The sequence below is a fragment of the Lissotriton helveticus genome, chromosome 11, assembly GCF_964261635.1.
Source record: "Lissotriton helveticus chromosome 11, aLisHel1.1, whole genome shotgun sequence".
Classification (NCBI taxonomy): Eukaryota; Metazoa; Chordata; class Amphibia; order Caudata; family Salamandridae; genus Lissotriton; species Lissotriton helveticus.
Window position 1 is genome coordinate 220,426,239 of NC_136072.1, and position 19,944 is coordinate 220,446,182.

Below are 19,944 nucleotides of genomic sequence, written 5' to 3' on the forward strand. Positions count from 1 at the left end.
AGGGGGTACTATGAGGAACTGTATCAGGGCCAGCTGGGAGTGGGGGCCCAGGACATTGCGGAATACTTGGGGGCAAGGCAGCTTCCGGTCCTAGATGAGGAGGACGCGAAGGAACTGGGCGGCCCGATCACGCTCTCAGAAATACGGGCGGCCATTAAGCATATGGCTCGCAACAAAACGCCCGGGGTGGACGGATTACCGATTGAATTTTATCAGCGGTATGCGGACTGTTTGGCGCCCAGGCTGTTGGTGGTGTACGCTGAAGCCTTCGAGGCTGGGGTATTGCCTGGGTCCATGCGGGAGGCCTTGATAGTGCCGCTCCTAAAGCCTGGCCGGGATGCTGCGGATGTGAGGTCTTACCGCCCGCTATCCATGCTGACGGTGGATTATAAAATTCTGAGCCGCATACTGGCCACCAGACTGGCCCCATATATGACGGGCCTGGTACATAGGGACCAGGCCGGGTTCATACCCACGAGGAGCACGGCGCTGAATATTCGCCGCTTGGTGGGGATAATGGACGCCATCTTGGACGAGGAGGGAGCCCCGGCGGTCCTATCCGTGGACATCGAGAAAGCCTTTGATAGCTTGGAATGGCCGTTCCTGGACGGAGTTTTGGAGAGGTTTGGCATGGGCGAGGGGTTCCGCAGGTGGACGAGGGTCTTGTATGCTTCGGCGGCGGCGAGGGTGCGTTTGGGCGGCCTGGTGTCTGCGGCGTACCCGGTGGGCAGGGGCACGCGGCAGGGATGCTCTCTGTCCCCCCTGTTGTTTGCTCTGGCGATGGAACCTTTGGCGGTCCATGCGAGGTCGGGTATCAGGTACGCGGGGATAGCGAGAGGCGGGCAGTGGCATTATATATCGCTGTATGCGGATGACTTGCTCCTATACCTGGCTGATACCTCGCGGGCATTGACAGGTGCGATGGAGCTATTGTCGGAGTTCGGCCGGCTGTCGGGCCTTAAGGTCAATTGGGCGAAGACTTGTGTGTTCCCGCTGCGAGCGGACTCGCCCGTTCCTGGCGGCGACTTGGGCGTGGTGTGGGAGCCATCTTGTTTTACCTATCTGGGTGTTCGCATCTACCACGCGACTGCGGACCTCTTGGAGGGCAACATTGGACGCTGTGTTCGGGCACTGAGGGGCAGCTTGTCTTTCTGGTCGACCCTCCCACTGACGGTTCTGGGTAGGATTGCCCTTTTGAAGATGGTGGCGCTCCCCCGCTTCCTCTATTATTTCCGAACGCTGCCTGTCTGGATTCCCCAAGGGGTCTTCAGAGACCTGAGATCGATGATTATTGGCTTCTTATGGGGGCACGGCCGCCGCAGAGTGGCCCTGAACACGCTCCTCCGCCCTAAGGTTGAAGGGGGCATGGCTGTGCCTGACTTCGAGCTGTATTATCTAGCGGCGCAGCTGCAGGTTCTTACACAGAACGTAGCTAGGGTGTTCCGGGGTCCGGAGGAGGACCGGGACCGAGGGATACGACGCCACGTGCTGTCCTATATTGTCATGCAGCAGAGGCTTGAGCTGCGGGCCCTCACTATGGAGGAAAGGACGCTCCGGCTGTGTTGGCAGAGGAGCCTTCGGAGAGCGAGGGCTTCGCGGCCTTATGCGCCGGAGATCCCGATCGGCATGCTGACGGCCTTGCCGCACGGAGGAGATTGGTCCCCGTTGCTGGATTGGGAGGAGGCGGGACTACAGGTGGTAGGCGACTTGTACATAGATGGGGCTTTGGCACCGTTCGAGGCGCTCCGGGACCAGTTCGGGCTGCCCGACGGGGGGTTCCTCCTGCACGCGGCGGTGGTGGCTGCCATACAGAAGCACTGGAAGGGGGGGCTCGTAGAACCCACGACGACTATGGCGTGCCAATATGTGGTGATGGCGGCGGGCACGGTCAAAGCTGTGACATGCCTCCATAATAGGATGTTGAATGAGGGACTGGAGCCACTCCTGGGGCTCAAGACTAAATGGGAGGAGAGTGTGGGCCGGCACATACCGGATACGGCTTGGGGACACATCCTGCGGCGCACGTGGAAGGGCACGAGAAATGCGCGCTTTCAGCAAGTGCATTTCTTTGTGCTTCATAGGGCCTATTTAACTCCAGAGAAATTACAGCGGTACTTCCAGGTGCCGGATGCTCGCTGCCCACGGTGTTCGTCTCTGGGAGCGGACATGGATCATTTGTTTTGGAAGTGCCCGCAATTGGGGACCTATTGGGCGGAGGTAGGGGGACTCCTGAATGTAGTGACAGATAGGGAGGTGGAATTCGACATGGCGGCGTGCCTGCTGCTCTGGTTCCCGCACACTAAACGCACCAAGGTGACGAGCAAGTTCCTTGATCTGGGTCTGATATTGGCGCAGAGGGAGATATCGTGGCATTGGAAGTCCAGGGGGGGGCCCTCGCTGCGTAGATGGAAGAATGAATTGCTGCGGTGGTCTGCCTGTGAGAGTGTGCTCCGGATGCGGCAGGCTGTTAAGATGGGGAATGAGAAAGTTTTGGAAGCGGCGCGTGCATGGGAGCTAGTGGTGCAGGCCTTGCGTGATTCTTTTGTGGACGACGAGGATGGGGAGAACTAAACCGGTGGACACCACGGGGCGAACACAGAAGTGCTATCTTCCGCACTGTGGTGGTTCCATATAACTTGACAGGACGAGGCGTACGCCCAGCAGTTGCCAGGGGGGGGGGCCTTGGGGGGGACTGGTTCATGAGGGTTCGGGGTGGGACGGAAGCCACTGGATGGTAGCCGCCTGGGTGCTTTGACTCTACTAGGATGGTTGGTACAGGGTGGAGTATGAAAGGGCTGGAGGGAGTAGCCAGGCGGGAAAGAACGATAGCACCTAGGGCAGGCCCCGATATGAGCGGTGTCACTGTTTACCTCTGGGATGGCTGACGGAGATGTTGTTGTGGGGGGGGGGGATAAAAGCAGATACGTACAACGACTTTTCGACCATGGTCCCCGTGGGACGTGCATCGTGCTTTTCCTATTAAATGTAATGACATGCCGCCCGGCCCCCGGGATGCGGGCTGAATGGCTGTGTATGGTTTGGACTTCTTAGTGGACGGGGGGATGCCACGAGTGCACTGGTTGATTGTTTGTATCCTGTGGTTTCTAATTTTGCAATAAAAATATATTTAAAAAAAAAAAATGGATGTTTGCCTACTTGGTGTGTGTTATTTGTATTACTTTACTTTGCATTGTGTGCCTCAAACTATGGGGCCGATTTTGATTTCGGTTTTTCCGCATCCTCCGGGCCGGCGGAAGCCAGCGGAGCCTCCAAAGACCCACCGCCATATTAGGATGGCTGGTGGGTCTGGAATTCCCTCCGCAGCTTTTCCGCCGCGGTCGCCTCCCGACCACGGCGGAAAAGCTCTAACATGGCTGGCGGTGTCTATCAGACACCGCCAGCCATATTAGGATGGTGGCAAATACATGCTTTTCCGCAGCGGCTTTTCCGCCGTGGAAAAGCATACAGACTTTCACTTCAGGGGCCCGTTGTGGGCCCCCTGGGTGAAGGGGGGTGGGGGGTGCACATGGGGGGTACCTATGGTACCCCCCTGCATTTGCGTGCACAAAGCAGCAGGCACTGCGCGGTGCCTGCCGCTTTGTGCATGCAAATGCAATGCATGCAATTTTAACATTGCGGTGTGTGCTGCTTCAAGCAGCACCCGCCGCAATGTTAAAGATAGAGGATGTGACCGCCACCCTGGCGGTCACATCCTAATATGCTCGGAGGGAACGCCGCAGCCCCTGGGGACGTTCCCTTCTCCTCAGGGGTCGCGGACGGACTCAAGTCCGTCCGCGATCATAATCGGCCCCATATGTCTGCATCAAAGGGCCCAAAAATACTTATGAAGGTTCTCTTTAACTTCAAATGGTACACAGTCTAACAATCCTTGCCCATGTCTTTTAGATGTTATGTTATATGTTATTTAATGCACATAGTACACAGGGTTGCCTCATGAGACTGGAAGCAAGATGTTCTTTTTGTTACAGTGCCACTGTTACAGGCTTTGATCACTCACGATTGGCATTAGACATATAGTATTATTCATAAGGTCTATGAAGCTATTCAGTTCATCATATAAAATTTAGAAACCTAGGGGAAAGGATACAAACCTGTCCACTGACGGTGTTCCAGAATATGGAGCTGTTGGTGATCTTCATGTCATACCCTAAAAGTGAGCCGGTGTACAAGCCGATGTTCATGAAATTGATGGTTCCATTGTCATGCATCTGCCAATTTAAGATGTCATAGTAGGCTTCGACATCTCCTGAATCGTCAAGCCAAACCGATTCATTGGAAAAGGTACTGAATTTCACATGCCTAAGATAGTACATCAGCTGCAAATAGATCAACAAGGTAGAACGTGTGAAGCACAGCCTGCAACACAGCACAATCATCAAGTGTGCTTAACAATTTAAAGTCATTGCAAAAACGTATCACAAAACAGATTAAACAATTGGCGCCTTTTGTGAATAACATCAGCTCTGTGTACAGAATGAAAAAGTAACACAATCTTCATGTGATGAAGATCTTTCTCCTAAATTTCACCTAGATCAAGTGCATGGGGGAAATACGATGTTACTGAGACATGATGTTACCTGTGTAAGAAAAGTTATGAAATGAAAGATGCTGTAATCAGGTTCTGTGAAGTCTCAGAGGCCAGTCAGTGTGGTTGTGATGGGTGTTGGAGGAGGGGTTTTCAGGCAGATTACAAAGAACTGAGATGGAATACTGAATACAAATGTAGGTATTTTAAGTGTGGATCTCAGTCCATTGACTAGTTGAGAGTAGTCGGTTTTATGGCTTTTCCAGACTTTGCCATGGTTAACTTTGACATCATAAATCGGTGGGTAGCAACCCTGTACTTGTAGAGCTTTACCCCAAAATATTTGTACCTTTCTGCAGGAACAGAGGGGCTCATTACAATGGCGGAGGGACCGCCACCACCAGCCAGTCGGTGGCGGGCCCTCCGCCATCGTACTGCTGTTTTCTCCCCGCTATATTATGATGGCGAGGAGAATCGTTGATTAAGCGTGGCGGTCATGAAGACCACCTGTCATGGTTCCGACAGGGGGTCCTTTTCCGACTGCCTGTCTGAAGGAAAACATTGCCTAACATTGCGGCGGTGCCTTGCAGGCACCGCCGTAGGGATTATGACATCCCTTATCTCCGTATGTTTTGCGGCGGACAACTCACCGCAAAATGAATTGCAGAAACAGATTTGGGGGCCTATAGCGGGCCCCCCTTAATCCCAGGTGTAGGGACATGTACCTTGGGGGGCACCTATGGTGCCCCCTACATATCCCTGCCACGTAGTGCAGGGATGTGTCTGCACCCTTTATTTTGCATTGTGGCGGGGGCTGCTGACCGCAACCCCGCCACAATGCAAAATATAGGTGATGAGACCGATGTGGTGGCGGTCGCATCATGATTAGGATTGTGGGGAGGCCGCCTCATAGGCGGCCGGTCGCAAATCTGTACCCATGGCGGACGGACTAAAGTTCGTACGCCATCGTAATGAGGCCCTTAGTTCTCAACAATAGGAACCTTTACCGAAAGAATTGCTCTCTTGAGGAAAGATGAACTAAAGTCAAACTTGTGCTATTTTCTTTCAGTTGGAGCCCCTGGTTCCATTAGATCTTCCCAAGCCAGTTTTCTGTTCCTCCAGATTTGGGAGGATGATACACAGCCCGGTAAACAATCTCATCACTTAGCGGCGAAGTTGTCTGCTATTATGCAGATGACGCTTCATGGTCTGGCCAGTGATAGAAAAACTAAGGGTGCCAGAGGGGCTTAAGCAACCCACATACCTTTGATACAGTTCAGATAAAAAAGGAGCTCAAAAAAGGTCCATTCATTGTTTTTCCGCTGGCAGCATTTGCTGTGTTTCCTGTGTTGGCACTTAAAATTTAAATAGTTGCAAACTATAAAGTCACAACATGTTGTTAATATAGTAAGGAATCCCAATTTGTTATTGGCATAGAATACCAGTTATCTTTCATCATATATACAGCCATTCTTTTAAAGTGATGTGTGCCATGCGCAGATATCTGATATTCCACATATTACCCTTTGCAAGCTTTATAAAATTAGGGGTAAAACTAATATTATTATACATTTTAACCACATTAGTTGCAAGGTAAAACTCCATTACAGCATGCATAAACTGTCTTTCATTAACATCCCTAAAAGCATGTATACACCAGTCAGATGTGGCTGTCCCTGAACATTTGGGGGCAACAGAATAGCCATCCATGACTCAATTGTTCTGTGGATGCCTTTCTTCAGAGTGCCCCTGCAGTTTGATGTGAAGAATACTTACCCTACTATGATGAGCACTTATTTATTTTATTTTTCTTTATATTACACTGTACATTCTGCAGAATGTGACACTCAATTATACTTTTGCTACCGGGAGAATGTAAATGGCATCATCCTGTTTGTCTACCTCAAGGTTGTAAATACATGTGTTATTCAAAAACCTATAGAAAATGTTTTTGGTTTTTTTATCTGGTGGAGTGAGCAAAGCCACAACTGCAACATTCATTTTTTTACGTACTGCCATGCGACCAATAAGAAGGAATGCTACTCCACGTATCTTCCTGAGAAAAATTAAGTTTCAGAAAAAACAAAAACATAAATATCTGTGAGCAACATGAAGTCCTGTTCTGGCCTCTTAAGAGAACATTGTAGTACACTGCCCTCAAATGTTCTGCCTGAAATCATACCTCAGAACTAGGTTTACGCTATGCAATATTCTACATATACATACCACCAGACTCAACCATCAGGAGTCCTAGGTGTACAATATTAAAAGATTGATATTATCTGAAAAACTGATTAATACCAATGTATACTCCACGTCACAGCTACATGGATAAACTCCTACTCCCCCCCGCTTCTAGCTTCAAGGAAGACGGCAAACACCCAGTTGAGGAGGGGGGAAAGTGAAATACCAGTAATGTTTGCCATCTTACTGATTATATTCTGCTAGAGCTCAAAAGCCATCAAAAGCCATCAATATCAAGGTTGAACCTAGACTCAACCATTTATAGTCAAATGATGCACGTCTCCTACCTGTCAAAACATACCTGAGCTCGCCTTGGTGTCTAAGTTAAAAAAACATGAATCCAGCAAAAACTTTAATATATGAACCAATGATAGCAAGTACAAGATGCAGTAGCAAGACTCCTATTCTATGCCAAACAGAAGTGAAACATCACCCCTGCTTAAATTACTCCACACTGGTGGTCTGAGACATTCATGAAATAGGACACCCTTTCCTTGTCCAAAATCATTCACAATGCACTCAGGTACATTTATTTAGATGGATTGATGGGATTGATGTCCTCCTGCTTTGTAAAAGAAAATGTCCCACACCTTATACTGAAGGCCACGCCTTCAAGTTCCTGGATCCCTGTTTCTGCAATATACTACTAAACACTTGTGAGTCTTATTTTTTTATGAACTATGGAGTAATCAAACTTAAATTCCTCATGTTACCCTGTTACATATGATAGGTTGGTGATCTTTTCCACCTCCCAGTGATTAAGTGTCAACTTCATCCATGCTACCACTATAATAGGCTCCCATGACAGACGGTCTCAGCAGGAAGGGCATGGACTGAATGAGTATGTACTTTGATTAACCATATCCTGTACTGTTATTGGTTGGTTAGTGCGGGGAAATGCACTTCTTCAAAGTCCTGTAGTGCACTCATAACTGTAACTTTCATAGGCATAAATTGTTCATACCAAAATGCACCCAGTCTCCTAGAAGCAAATCATTTTGCTGTATGTGGTACTTCAAAAAAGGTTGCATCTGTCAATTTTCCTAGCTGTTGTTTAGGGACATCAATATTTTCACTAAGCAGGATGGAGGACAACAACATGAACAAAAGGGGGTGTTAGTGTAAAACTGAGATAGACTCCCTCCGAACATGAATATGAATTGCTCCTCGGCCCACCCTTGTGGGATCTTCCTTGTTCTGCAGTACGACACACCTAGACTACACACGCAAAACGTCAGCCACAAAATAAGTCCCTAAATGTGGTCCTAATACCAGGTTGGAAAATTCTTTCATTTCCAACTAGCTTTATTGATTGCATATTAGTATTTATATGTTTTTTTGTTTTTTTTTTGAGAACCTTTATTGTCATTTCAAGTAAATACAAGTATGGGCCTACAACCACCCCGGCCGGCCGCTAGTCAAGTCGTAAGTACAGCAATCAATGTAGAAAAATACAGCAGCCCGAAAATCAGGGTCTAAGAAGTGTCCAGGATATAACTTGTAATCAAGCGTACTGTGCGATATTCAGGATTTGAGAAGGTTCATTTTACAATAAAGAAAAACTCATAATTAATGCCATACGGTCATACATGGTCCTACAATAGCAAGCAGGAAACAGGAAATCCGCAAATAGTGCAAACACGTTTGAAGTAATGGGGGTAAGGCACACGAATCAGGATAAATGTAAAAACAGACACGTTGCGTAGCAAAGCAGCACCCCACCCCTCAAGACGAGGCATACTGTAGGAAACACGAAAAAACGACGACACCAAAAAGGAAGAAAGACAAAGGGCCATAGAAACAAAGAAAGGGCAAATTAACAAACCCCATCCCCCTACCCCCCACCCTGCACCCCTACAGAAGGCTACGGCCTATCCCCCCCCCCCCAGCAGCGTGCCTGTCGCCCTAAATAAGAGACCCGAAATATAGAAAAGAGAAAAAGAAGAAAAAGAGGAAAAATGTGGGGAAGGGCCATCGATCTGGCCACCCGCCCCCCCCCCCCCACCATCGCGCACAGTAAACATCCTAAAAGCAAGATCAGAATAGCCATGGCTAACATTAAGCATCGATAGCACATTCAATAACATCCCCGCTGAGTGTCCCCCAAATCACAGTCAGCCAACAATAAGTTCCACCATGACCTAGATGGTCTCACCCCTGGCCTTTCCTATCAGTAGTACCAACATACGTCCACATATCAATCGGCATACAGAGCAGCGTGGAGGGTCCAAGTGAGCCGGGCGGACCGGGCAGTGTTGTTATTCCATGGGACTTCAGCCACCAAAACCCAGCCGAGTATGCATGGCGGAAAGCCGTCTGTGTCAGTATCGACCCCGAAAACATCCTCCAGTCCGGACACAGTCTCACCAGCCAGGGAAAGAGAGTCACACCATCCGGGAAGCGCCGAAACGCCGCCGGGACAGCCCAAACCATAGATCGACGTTGTTTCCCCAGCCGCCGAATAGATAAGTGCCCCGACGAGTCACTCATATGTACAACAGATCTGTCCAAAGCGATCTCATGAACCGGGTCTTCCAGCGTCTCCACGAACATAGGCGTAGCTGGAGCACTCATCACTGACGCAGAGGCGGGCACATCGGCGCCTCCAGGAGATCGAACTATGTCCGTGTGGAACGGTGGGACAACAATGGCGGCCATCCTTCTTCCCAGATCCCGGGCGTCCCGGATCAGGGTCGTATGCAGGGTTGTTAGCGCAGCCAATATATCTCTGGACGTGGGCTCTGTCTCGTGTCGCCAGACCCCAGGACTCTCCCGCACAGCAGCTTCTCTGCCCGGATGTGGTCTGCGTAAGAGGGTGCCGTCCGCCATCTTAGCTGATCCGGCCTCGTCCTTCTCCACCGCACCTCAGGACCGGGCCCCACACCAGGGCGCACCAGGAGTCACCACGAGGACCCCGAAAGTCAAGGCAGGCCTCCCAGCGAAGAGTCACCAAAAGGCTAAACAAAATCTCCGCCGCTCCCTGGGAGCCGCCCGCCGATTCCGGGAGAAGTCATTAGTCATGCCCGGACACAACACTGGAAAGGGGGCCAAGTATCGTGCACTCCCCTCGACCCTGCTTCACCGCACATCCCACAAGGCACTCCACTAGATGGACTGGGTCAGCACTGTCGCCAGCGGCCCATCAGATCACCGGTGCCATCCGGCCGACTCCTCACCCCCACCAGAGGCCGCTGTTGTCGCAGTCACGGCCGGCCACTCTCCTCACTCAACACCCCGGTCCCAGCTCCGTGAAGGCCGCAAAACAGTCGGGGACATTTCCACGGGCCTGCCGCATGTAAAAGCCTCAGGAGTAAACGGTCAGTGAAAGTTGTCCTTCGCCTACTTAAATATGCCGTTATGGCTCAGGATAGTTGCCAGGATGTACGCGCGGGGTGAGAAGGCTCACGGAGCCGAGCGACTATGCAGCCATCTCGGTCGCCAGCTTGGCTCCTCCCCCAGTATTTATATGTTTTAACCTCCTGCGCTAAAGTCCCACATTTCAAAAAGTGATGAATAAATATTGGTAACCGCGTATTCAGTACTTAATTATCAAGGGACTAAAGTTGTAATTAGGAGCCCGTCGTCCACGTTGCCTAATATCAAAATTGCCAAATACCAAAGTTGGATTGGTCTTGATTGCATCTCATACTTCTTTCTTCCACAACCATCCACTTCATGTTCCTTTATCTCCAGTGCTTAATCCATAAAAGAGTAAGGGGCAGATTTACAAACCCATCTAGCCACAGGAACACCATTTTTACCACTGTTTCTGTGGCGACAGGGGCTTTGCCTTATTTACAAGGCGGCGTTAACACTATACTTAGCCTGAAAGGGGTGGGCAATGGGTGTTGCAGTGGGCGTTCCACAGCAACACCCATTGATTTTGACGCTGCCCCATATTTACAAAGGTGATGTAAATATGGGGCAGCACCAAAATTAAGACCAGGGAAAACCTGGTCTTAAACAGGTGAAATGAGGAGAAATGCTTTATTTCTCCTTGTGTTTTCTGTTTCTATGTGTGATGTATTGTGAGGGAGGGAGGCAGACCTAGATGTGACTTTCATCTGCCAGTGACAGGAAAGGCGTTCTCTGAAGCCCAGGAAATGGCAGGGCACAGACCCCGGGTCATCCTGTCAAGGAGGGTGACACTCTCCCCACACCATTGCCCACTGTCTGGGAGAAATACACCACAGGGGAGCCTTCAGTAGTCAGGTGACAGTTAAACACTAGCAGAAAGGGCTTTTGGGTTTAGGAAAGAGCAAGACAACTTTCCAAAAGTACCTGTTCCAAAATACCTTGATATTAAAATGGATTGTAAATTTTCTTTAAAATAAGTCCTTGAATTATTTTTCTAACTGTTCCGAATCGGATTTTAGCACTTATTAAATGTAATAGAGTAAACCAGTGGTAAACTGTCAGGGAGCCAGCTTTGCCACAGTGAAAAACTAATTTGGATGTTTTTCACTGCCAGGAAATGTAAAACATTAAAAATACATGTCCAACTTTTAAAAACCATGCTCCCTGCCCTGCCTTCTGGTTATTTAGGGCCTACCTTGGAGGTGACTCATAAGATTGAAAAAGAAAAATTTAGGTCTGTAAAAAAAAGGTTATTTCGACAGGTCGAAATGTTAGTTTAAAACTGCACATTCAGACTGTAGTGGAAGGTCCAGAGACAGAATTTCACAAATGCTACTTTGGAGAGTGGCACAATGAATTTTGCAGCCCTCTGGTAGTATATAATTTACAGGCCCGGAGTACATGTAGTACCATATACTAGGGATTTATAGGTACATTACATGTATCAGACATGTGTATACCTATGTTAACAAGTTTAGAACGAAACAGGCGTGGCTTGCCAGCATGGCCGAGTAGACACGTTTCAGCAGAGCTCCGCACAACGGCCCTAATTATGCAAAACAGAAATCCTGTAACATCCTGCCCCTACTGCAAGCCCTACAAGGTCTCTAAGGTGCTGTGTGACCCCACACAGTCACGGACAGCAGCCGTACCCCTGAGTATGCCTCCGGGACCGCTGAATCAGTGTTGCTGCCCTCGGAGGGCGGAGGCGCCATCTTTGCTGGAGAGGGGAGTGAATACGAGACGGAGGACTCCGAGGCCTGACCCAGAGCTACAACCATGGCGGAGGGCCGTGAGGACCCCCCTGGAGGTGAGGAACTGCCACCCCATCCCAAGAGGCAGCAATCGGGGGCTGCTGGCCTGTGACAGCCGTCGGGCGCATGGAGAAGTGAACAATGCTGAGACTTTAGGGGCCTGGGACCGGGACCCCAGGTGGAGGTCCTGGAGGAGGGGGCCTTCTCTGGAGGCCGAGAACACCTACTGAGCGCCCCGGGCCCTGGTGGGTGGACAGGTGGGTGATTACGAGACCCCCCATTGTGTACCCACCGAAGCGCTCACCCGCATGCTGAATGGTGGAAGTGGAAGGACTGGGCTGGGGTCTGGGGCACCGATCAGGCCGCAGCACCGGACTAAGTTAGGGTGCCCTGGGGGGAACGGTCCTTCCTGTCTTGAGGGGGGGCGCTACCCCCAATGTCGGGTGGGCGAGCTGAAGAGAGACGGTCGGTGGCCCCCGCGGCCTATGGTGGAGGCGAGAAGACGCTGATTCCCCGGAGGGACGACAAGGTGGGCGGCGGGCCCGACCCCAGGCCTGGAAATCGGGTTTCCTGGGCCCAAGGTGGATGCGTTACGGTGGTGGAATTCATAAGGGCCCGTCAGCAACAAGGGCAGACCCTGAGACCTGGGGGATGATAAAAACGAGAGACTGGTGATTGGGGGGCCCCCCTTTGGATGGGTGGAAGGCACCTACCTGATGACGGCAGGTAGCAATGAGAGGCCTGGTACTGGTGCTGGGCCGATGCCGCCTGTCCATGTGGAGGTATTCTGGGAGCGGAGGCACTCCGCCCCAGAGTGACAGCACACAGTACACCTCAGGAGGTTGAACACTAACAGATTTACCGTGGTGCACAGGCTGGTTCGGGGTTCTGGTCGGGACCCGATGCAGATTACTGCACCCTAAGTGAGTACTGAGAAGACATCATTAACGTGGGGCCCCGGGATGGAGGACGAGTGGACTGGGGCACAAATGCACAAGAGGGATCCTCGGTGTGAGAAGTTGGCCTGGTATATGATGTCCACAGTTCTGTGGGCACCCTGTATCAGTCCAAACAATCCCTTATGGTGGTGGTTGTAAGTCAACCTTATAGACAAGCTATCCTAGGGGTAGCATGGACTAAGCAGCCTTAAAGGCTTAACTCAAGAGGACATGTGAAGCCAGCTGTTTTACCATATGCAATCCTGTAATACCAAATGAAAGGACACCACACAAGTTATATAATATTAAAAATATATGTATTTATTCTCAGAATAATCCCCACTACTCTTTATGAGCAATGAAGCACAAGCGTTTAAATAAAAGCACAGTATAACAGACAAGTTGCACGTTTTGGATGAGGCCGGTGGCCACTCAAACCATATATCGATAAAGTGGTATAACAATCACTAATCGATCGGGGATAAGGCCTAGGGCCTTGTGAATCGCTGGGACTACACTGGACTAACAGCAGTTAGGACGGGAGTAGCCCGCGGGATTCGGGTGCAGTGTGGGAAGCACGGCTTGCACCAATGTAAAGTCAATGGTGCGTAAAAGTTACAAAGTTATTGCAAAAGGAGTCTTCCGACTGGACTAGGACTACCAAACTTTACACTTAGGCACTAGAGATGTGTACCAGTGTGGGAACACCGGCGCTAGTAAGTTACCTCACCCACAGGAAGCGGGTGCACGGGTGCCAAAGTGTGTCGGGTTTCGTCACGCAGTTCGATGGTGCCTGAGGATGAAGATGCTGCAGGCGTCCAGAAGAGAAGTGTCCGGTGCGATCCAAGGGTGGATCGAAGTTGATGGGTACCTAAAAGCAGAGGGGACAGAGTCTGGGTCACTAGCCAGTGACCAGGAAGGAACCAGGAAGGAACCAGGCGATGTCGGGCGCAATCAGGTTGATGTCAAGTGCCTTGTCTCCGCTGCCACGTGGACTCTGGGGCACCGAGGATGTCCTGGAGTGGATCACGAGCTGTCCCACAAAGGCCCTAGCTGTCGGCGGTGTCGGCTTCCGGATTGGAGTCAACAAACCTTGGCAAAGGCAACCCACACAGGATTCAAAGAAGGCTTAGCACTCGGACCAGCAAGGTCAGAGCGGGTGCTCCTTTTCAGGGGAGTGAGTGCCAGTCTGGAGCAACCAGACCAGCTGTGAAAATTCTTAGGTTCGTCGGTTCTGGGGCCACTAGCCAATGGGCAAGCGACCGGACCAACGCTTCAAGCAGAAAAATGCAAAAGGGCCCCACGCAGCACATGTCAAGTGTGGAGGGGTGAGCTTCAGTGCAAAAGCTGCTCGGGGTTGGAGCTTCTCACGCTCCAATGCACAACTTCGAGGGAGCCTCAGGTGCTTCACGGTCAGCGCTTTGTGGTTTATTCAAGATGGCCACTCCCACGCTTCAGGTCGCTTCCACAGGTCCCAGCTCTGCATGGACTGTGGATCGGGCTGTTGGAAGACAGGAAAGCTGGCTCTTGTCAGTCTCTGTTGCTCGAGTTCTGGCGGGAACTGCAACAAAGCAAACGTCGAAGTGCTGGATGGTGCCTGTTTGCACAGGGTGGTCACTCCTTGACCACAAGGGAGATTCTTCAGTCTTCTACGTCGAGTAGGATGTCGAAGGGTCCAGAGTTTCGTTTCATAAGTTTCAGTCAGGATAATCTGATGTGCATTGGCACTGCTCCCACCTATATTCCAAATCTGGGGGCTGGATTACCTGCTAGGTCCCTCCTATGGGTGGGACCCAGGAAGGGGGTGGTTACACCCCTTTCCTTTGTCCAGTTTGCCGCCAAGACTGGGGCTGGAGTTCCCCAGAACCGGTTTGACTGGAATCTGCCCAGTGACACCTTGTGTGCCCCAGGCAGTGTCTAGTTTCTTTCAACCCTCCCTGCTACAATCCACTATCTCCTGTCTGGGGTGGTGTAACACCTCCCTGCGACAGGAGATCCTTTGATCAAGCCTCCTCTGTCGAGTTTCGGTCAGCAGCAGGGGGTCAGACATGTGTCTGTGGCAGCAGCATCCATTTTGTAATGCTGGGGCTCTGGTTAGGATTAACCGCATTTGCAGTAAGTAACATGTCTTTTCCCTTTAGAAGGGTGGAATGCTACCCCCGTCGCCAGAACTGGCGAGGGGGTAGTATTCCAAAGTGTATGACACCAAACACGACATGTTTTGATAAAGCCAAACCAAAGTTAGCATTAACCGCGAGGATTATAATGCACTTAAGAGTATATGGTATGGCAGTATCACTAGAACAGCTATAAGGAAATGGTTCCGAAAGCTGCAGACAGGCTCAGCTCATGCTAGAGCACCATCTCACATAAAACCAAGCACTCTGCCTCCAGGATTGTAAAGGCCTGCCATAGGAGTGACTGATAGGTATATATGTGTCCAGATATAGGTTTAGATATAGGTATACTATATCTAAGCAAGGGGTGATTACACCACCTTGCCCCAGCTGTGTGAACAGCCAGTTGTGTCGATTTAAGTACCAGCCAGGGGTGGCAAAAGATATGCTGCAGTCCCTGGTAGACCTTGGATGCACCTATGCCCTGGGCACCTATAGTGCACAGTACAGGGTCTGATAAGGTGTCCAGTACCAATTTGGTTATGCACCTAGGGTGCATGGAGTCCATTTTAAGAGAGAGCAGATAGCCTGGGGCCCTGATTAGCAGGATCCCAGGCCAACTAAGTAGAAAACCAGCTAAACACTAGGCAAAAAGTCTGGGGTAACCATAGTCAGGTATCCACCTTCCTACACTCGGCACAGGAGACGCAAACCAGACAGAAACGCAGTGGCCTACAGGAGGCCTACAAGACGGGGAAACCTATTATTACCTCAGGAATTGCTGAACTAAGGGCTGGAAATCAGTCTACTTGGGGACACATTGAGCAAGGCAACTCGATTCGCATGCAATCATGGTGAAGGATAAAGCGCCTAAAGGTCAGGCAACTAAAATCGTGAATTATGCTAAACCCATGCCCCACGGCGCCGAGGCTAGAGAGGAGGATCTTGCAGGAGGGAAAGGGGCCGCTGAGCGGTCGAGTGAGGACTCTCCCATGTTGGCGGACGTCATCCAGGCTATTCAGTCGATCAGGGATCATATGGTCCAAAAAATAGATGCGGTGGCCATCGACATGGATCTACTGAGATGTGACCTGCGGAAGGTCTTGAACAGATTATCAGTCACCAAGAAAGATATGGAATCTCGGCGCCACGCTGGTGGACCTTAAGCGGCAGGTCATAAGATTAGATGAAAGAGCAGAGAATTCTGAAGGACGGTCAAGGAGGGGGAATCTCAGGTTTGTAGGATTCCCTGAAAAAACAGAGGGCCCCTCAGCTGAACTGTTCCTTGAGGAGTGGATAACACAGGAAATGACCCCAAACAGATTATCTAATTCCTTCAATATTGGGAGGGCACATAGGTCGCTAGTGCTACCGCCCACGCCCGGAGCACCCCCTAGCTATCATTGCAAAGCTCTTCAATTTCCGAGACAGAGATCCCCTCCTCCAGCTGTCCCGTAGTGGAAGGCGCTTCTTTTTTGAGGGACATTCTATTTCGGTGTACCCAGACTACACTCAAACAGTGCAGGAGCAGGGGAAAACCTTCATTCCAGTCAAACGGAGACTGAGGGACCTGAATTTAAAATACAGCTTAATGTTTCCTGCTAAACTTTGAGTGGAAAATGAGGGCCACAAATTGTTCTTCTTCTCAGCGGGTGAGGAGAGCGACTGACTGGATGCAAGGGGTCCAGGGTGAGACGCCTGATGCCCTCCACGGCCTCCACTGGACCAATAGCGGTAAAGAACACACTGCAGGGCCATAGATAACCACAACGACAGCTACAGACCAGTAGGGCGGTGAGTTACGGTTGAATAAAAGTCCTCCAGGATGGCACACTCCAGGCCTTGGACACAGAGACAGTCCAGGACATTATTGACATGACGCCAGACCATGAGGCCGATGCAGCGACCCAGGCAGTGGGCACGAATGAACGGTATAGGCGGAGATCCTGAGAGACAATTGTAAAGATAAATGTAAATTCAATGACTGTGGCCAGGTGGAGTTCCGAATAGACTTACAAATGGGGGCGATGGGGGCTGTTTTCCCCCCTTTATGTATGTAAATAATAATTATCATGTTCATCAATGAGTAGGGGCAAGGGCACTCACAGGGGCAGCGACGCCCCCCTAACAGAGTACAGGCCAGCCTGGGATGATAGAGAGCAATCTCGCACCTGGACGAAGCCAGTTCTCAAGCACAGCAACAGATACAATAGATATACCTGTTTATTAGGCAAGGCCAGACTAGCTTCCTGCCTCTGGAACCTTGTGTTGAGAACTCTAATGTTATTTACGGGTAGGGGGAGGTGTGGGGCGGTATGTGCTGCTATTTGTATGGGTCACAATGTATGCATCAGAAGTAATGCAACTGTCCATGGGGTGGGGGGATTATTCCGTTTTCAATGTTCTTCTAATTGTTGAGGGAATGTTAGGGTTGTGGGAAATTTCACACATCGCAAACAAGATGTCGGGAAGACAAAGTGGACTTCTATGGGATAGGGATAGGGAGACAGAAATGACTCATGCAAGACAACGCAATCATGTCAGTACAAACACTGAATATACTTAATTAGAATATTCGGGGGACGGCGGGGCTAGAAAAACGCTGTAGAGTGCACGATATAAAATAGCAATTGCTGGGCTTCAGGAAACACATGTCTGGGGTAACACTATCATGAGTGTACGGAAGAGGTGGAGGGCCCAACTGTATGCCACTTCGTACTCGGGCTTCGCACGGGAAGTCCTGGTGTGGGTGGCGCCTGGCGTCCCCTTTCAACATGTACACCATGCCCTGTACCCAGACGGGAGGTTTGTTATTTTGCATGGGAGATGGGGGACAAGGAGATTTGTATAATTAATGTCTATGCCCCTAACACCGATTGCCCCGACTTTTACCCAGCACTCCTAAAATCTGCGACGCTATACATGGGGACCAAACTCATCCTTTTTGGAGACTTTAACCGCATCTTTGATGCGGTGTTAAACAGGGAACCCCCCCAGAGATAACACCAAGCCTCGCATGTCGAGATCGATAGCCACAATAATGCAGGGCATGCAACTCAGGGCCAAATGGAGGGCCCGTAATCCCGCCAAAAGAGAATTCTTATGTTATACCCCAGCGGCTCACACATTTAGCCGAATAGATCACTGCTGCCTCACAGCTGGTCTATCCGCTGCCACAGAGAGACTATCATATCTGCCTCGCTACCTCTCAGACCACGCACTGCTATTGCTCACTCTAAAGAGTGGGCCTGGTCGACTGGCCATTCCGCACTGGTGACTTTGAGCCAAGACACTCACTGACCCTCCCTATGCACATACTGCAGAAGAAGCCCTGTAACACTACTTTACAGATAACTGGGAATCGACGACTCATAAGTCTACGGAATCAGAGGCCATGAAGGTGGGTCTTAGGGGATGTGCCTGACGACCACATGAAGCCACCAGTTGAGCAACAATATCACGACACTGGAGAAACAGCTTAAAAGACTAGATAGCGCTATGCACAAGACACTTGCCCAGATGGCCGATTGGACACAAGTTCGCGGGGAGCTACTTGAGGCCTGGACTAGGCTGGAAAAATGTATGTACACCACATACAAACAAAGACTACACATGGAGGGGTACAGGTCGCTGGCACTTCTTATGCGAAACAGAGTACACACCTATCCTACAACTGAGAAATGGTGAAGGAAACATGGTACATACAGAAGGTGTGATTCTGAAGGAATGCGTGACCCACTTAAAAAACACGTGTGCAACGGAGTCCCGTGTTCAAACACACTCTCTACAGGAATTCCTTGAGGGCATGACGCTCCCCACTCTGGGAGAGGAGGACGCAGAGGTTTTAGGGGCACCAATCTCGAGGGAGGAAGTGCTTACATCAATTAAAAAACTAAAACCGGAGAAATGCCCCGGAAGCGATGGGCTCCTGGCGGAGTTTTACAAATATTTGCCCCACAATTGGCTACACGCCTCCTTGAGGTGTACAATGAAGCTCTACATCATAGAGAGCTCCCCAAGACTATGCTGGAAGCAACGGTATCTATGATCCCTAAGCCAGACAGAGACCCTCTCTCCCTGGGTGCCTACAGGCCCATCTCCCTCCTGAACATTGACGAAAATTTTTAAGAGGCATAATGGCAGTTCGTTTCCTACCGTACATGTCCCGACTGATTTGTGGACAAAACACTACACATAATTTGTGCAGGCTTGCACATATTTGGCATACACCACATCTTGAAGCAGAAAACTGGGCATTGAGCCTACTGGACATGCAACAGGCCTTTGATTCTGTAGAATGGAGTTATATATGGGCTGTGCTCCAAACGTTGGGACTAGGTGACACATGTATTACATGGATAAAAACTCTGTATAATAGAGCTACAGCCAGGGTGCGCCTTCGAGATCAGGTGTCGGATAGCTTCATGCTACAAAGGGGTACCTGGCAGGGATGCTCCTTGTCCCGCTATTATTCACCATTGTGATGGGGCCCTTGGCAATCACACTCAGGAAAAATATGCAGCGATGGGGTATTCAGCTGGGTGACACTAACCATGTGGTGTCTATGTACGCCGATGACACACTCATATATCTCCAACATCCTGAAGAACCTGTACCGGTGCTTACTATGGAGCTAACGAGATTCTGGGAGGTGTCAGGACTGCGTCACAACCCAGGGAAATCTAAACTTTTCCCCATGGGCAATTTGGCTGGAAAGGAGAAGACTGTGCTGCCCCAAGTGGGGATGCATTGGGTAGGTGACGAGGCGAGATAGCTTGGGATTAAGCTAGTACAAATGCAGTCAGCCTTTTTTGGAGAGCAAAATGGGGAGATGTGTGGAATGTATCCAGAGATCGATAGCTTTCTGGAAATAACTCCCTCTATCACTGATGGGTAAGGTAGCACTGTTGAAGATGGTGATCTTGCCACTAAGTTTATATGTCATGCAGAATTCATTTTACAGAATCCCGCACACGTACTTCCAACAG

At 50.2% G+C, this 19,944-nt stretch overlaps 1 protein-coding gene across 1 annotated transcript in view; it reads right to left on the bottom strand.

Annotated features, from left to right (window-relative positions):
- LOC144792577 (vomeronasal type-2 receptor 1-like) overlaps positions 1-19,944 on the bottom strand; it is a 329,343-nt gene that overhangs the window by 41,313 nt on the left and 268,086 nt on the right. Inside the window, exon 4 of the mRNA XM_078667685.1 lies at positions 4,113-4,337. Within this exon, the coding sequence (XP_078523811.1) occupies positions 4,113-4,337 (225 nt within the window). The remainder of the gene's footprint in view (positions 1-4,112; positions 4,338-19,944) is intronic.